Below are 2,367 nucleotides of genomic sequence, written 5' to 3' on the forward strand. Positions count from 1 at the left end.
CGGAACCAAGCCTGGTAACGCGACACCCGCGTGAAGACGCCTGGAATCTCCGGATTGGTGCAGTCAAATCCGAAACTCAGCAACCCACTCAGGACCCACGTGGACCCTTGTTTGCTCACCAAGGGACCGCCACTATCACCCTGTGGAACATCATGGTCACCTAGTTAGTGGATCCACCGGATCTTGTTGAGACATCAGTGACAGGCACAAATGGCGGGAGAAATTTGATGTGAAGAGTCACCATTTTGTCATGTTTCAAAAAAAATAGCGGAAGGACACTTCTGAGTGGCAGAAAAATGATTGACTCCCGCTGACCTGGACTGAAACCATGACAAAATCTTGTTTGTGCTGCCAGATACAGTATTTGAATACCCCAAAGGTATTTAGGTTTGTTTTTTCAATTTCCATTCACCCGAACCAAACAGCACGCTATGTCATGACGCCACCTCGTGAAGCGGAACTTCATAAAATGACGAGGTTTGCATTCAACATTCAATGATTCTATTTTTGATCACGTTGGGCAAAAGACAACAACGTTCTTCGTGTCATGAGTCTTGTTCATTATTGTTTTTCGAAAATAGCACATTTTTCATGCAGGTCATATATTATTTTGTTGTATATACCAGCCACCTCTTAATGCCCACTAAAAAAATTGCGCAAGGACACTTCTGAGTGGCAGAAAAATGATTGACTCCCGCTGACCTGGACTGAAACCATGACAAAAAGTTGTTTGCGCTGCCAGATACAGTACTTGAATACCCCAAAGGTTTTTAGGTGTGGTTTTTCAATTTGTGGCATGACGCCACCTCGTGAAGCCATGAACTTCCTGGAAGATCATAGTAGGAGATCATAAAATGATGAGGTTTGCATTCAACATTCAATTACAGTATTCTATTTTTGATCACATTGGGCAAAAGACAACAACGTTCTTCGTGTGATGATTCTTGTTCATTATTGTTTTTAGAAAATCGCACATTTTTCATGCAGGTCAAATATTATTTTGTTGTATATACCCGCCGCACCTTAAAGGCTGGTCGCTGAAAATATTGTCTGACATTAAACTGGTCCGTGGGAGAAAAAAGGTTGGGGACCGCTGCTGTACTTTACTCGTCTTCCTTTTGTGTGTCATGAACAGAATGAAAAACACGAAGTCACCTGACAGGCGTCCTCTCCTCCAGCCATCAGGCCAGCACAAATCATGTTGTCTGTGATCGTGATCTGCGTGCGGTCGCAATCGCACTGGCGGTTTCCTACAACGGGAGCCTCCACCTCTGTCAGGTCCCCGGGAGGCGGTGGAGAAACTGTGCACAACAACACCAACAGTATGGTATGAACAAACTAGCTCCTCTCCCGGCATAGAAAGGATTTTGAAGCACTTGTTTTTATCTATTGTTTTTATCTATGGGATTTTACAGCCTAGTACACAAGTCAGAATTTCGAGTCGCGCAGCTTTTGTGTGGTTCCACATTGTGCCACAACATACCTGGCAGGACTGAGTTGTTTTGGAAAACATGCCGAGTAATTCAGAGCAAGAAAAGGAGGCAGAGGAAGTCCCTAACAAAGTTCCAATCACTATTTTGTCACATTTATTCATGCGTAAAGGCTCTCCATAGCCCAAACTATTGGACTTAATGAAATTCAAATCATCAGCAACATCAAATAGATTTACACCGAGTGTGGATTTTTCAGATGAGACGATTCCATACGCATTTCCAAATGTGGGGTGTGATACAATTAAAAGACGCTACATTTTAAAATTTGGATCTGCGAAATCGAAACAGATTTAGTGAATAAGTCGGTATTCCAATAGTTCAATTTATTTTTGAAGTAGTGAAGAAAGGACGCTAACTTGATTGAGTAAACCTAAAAAAACAAAACAAAACTACAATTCGTAGTTCAGAATGACCTCCCGAGGTGACGTCCCACCATCCGGTGAACCAGCTCTGGGTTCCGTCGAAGAAGGTGCTTCCGCTGGCGGCCAGGCAGATGGACCCGATGAAGTTGTTGAAGGTCACGGGCGAGGAAAGCTTCACCAGCGCCACATCGTTGTCAAAGGTGCTCGAGTTGAAGTCAGGATGGGAGATGATGAGACTGACACTGCGGTTTTGCTCATTAGGGTTTGAACCCGTCTGCCTCTGACGCCCCACAAACGCTGTCACACTTCCAGGTCTGCAAACACACACACACACACACACCATGATCTCTGTTGTGTTTTCGTTTTTTTAATTGATTTGGATTGTTTTGTCATTAGCATCAAATTGTACCTTGTGGCTTTATTGAGGCCACTTTTGGCGAATTGAAACTCGTGAAAGGTCCTGCGCTCATTTGGGGTTGGTTGCTTGTGTGTGTGTGTGTGTGTGTGTGTGT

The 2,367-nt window shown here is 43.9% G+C and overlaps 1 protein-coding gene across 1 annotated transcript in view; it reads right to left on the reverse strand.

Annotated features, from left to right (window-relative positions):
* LOC109529164 (trypsin-1-like) overlaps positions 1 to 2,286 on the reverse strand; it is a 4,623-nt gene extending 2,337 nt beyond the window's left edge. The window contains exon 1 of the mRNA XM_019892383.1: positions 1,907 to 2,286. Coding sequence (XP_019747942.1) covers positions 1,907 to 2,198 — 292 coding nt within the window. The 5' untranslated portion in view covers positions 2,199 to 2,286. The remainder of the gene's footprint in view (positions 1 to 1,906) is intronic.
* Positions 2,287 to 2,367: the final 81 nt, after the last annotated feature.

The sequence above is a fragment of the Hippocampus comes genome, unplaced genomic scaffold (assembly GCF_001891065.2).
Source record: "Hippocampus comes isolate QL1 unplaced genomic scaffold, H_comes_QL1_v1.1 scaffold735, whole genome shotgun sequence".
NCBI lineage: Eukaryota > Metazoa > Chordata > Actinopteri > Syngnathiformes > Syngnathidae > Hippocampus > Hippocampus comes.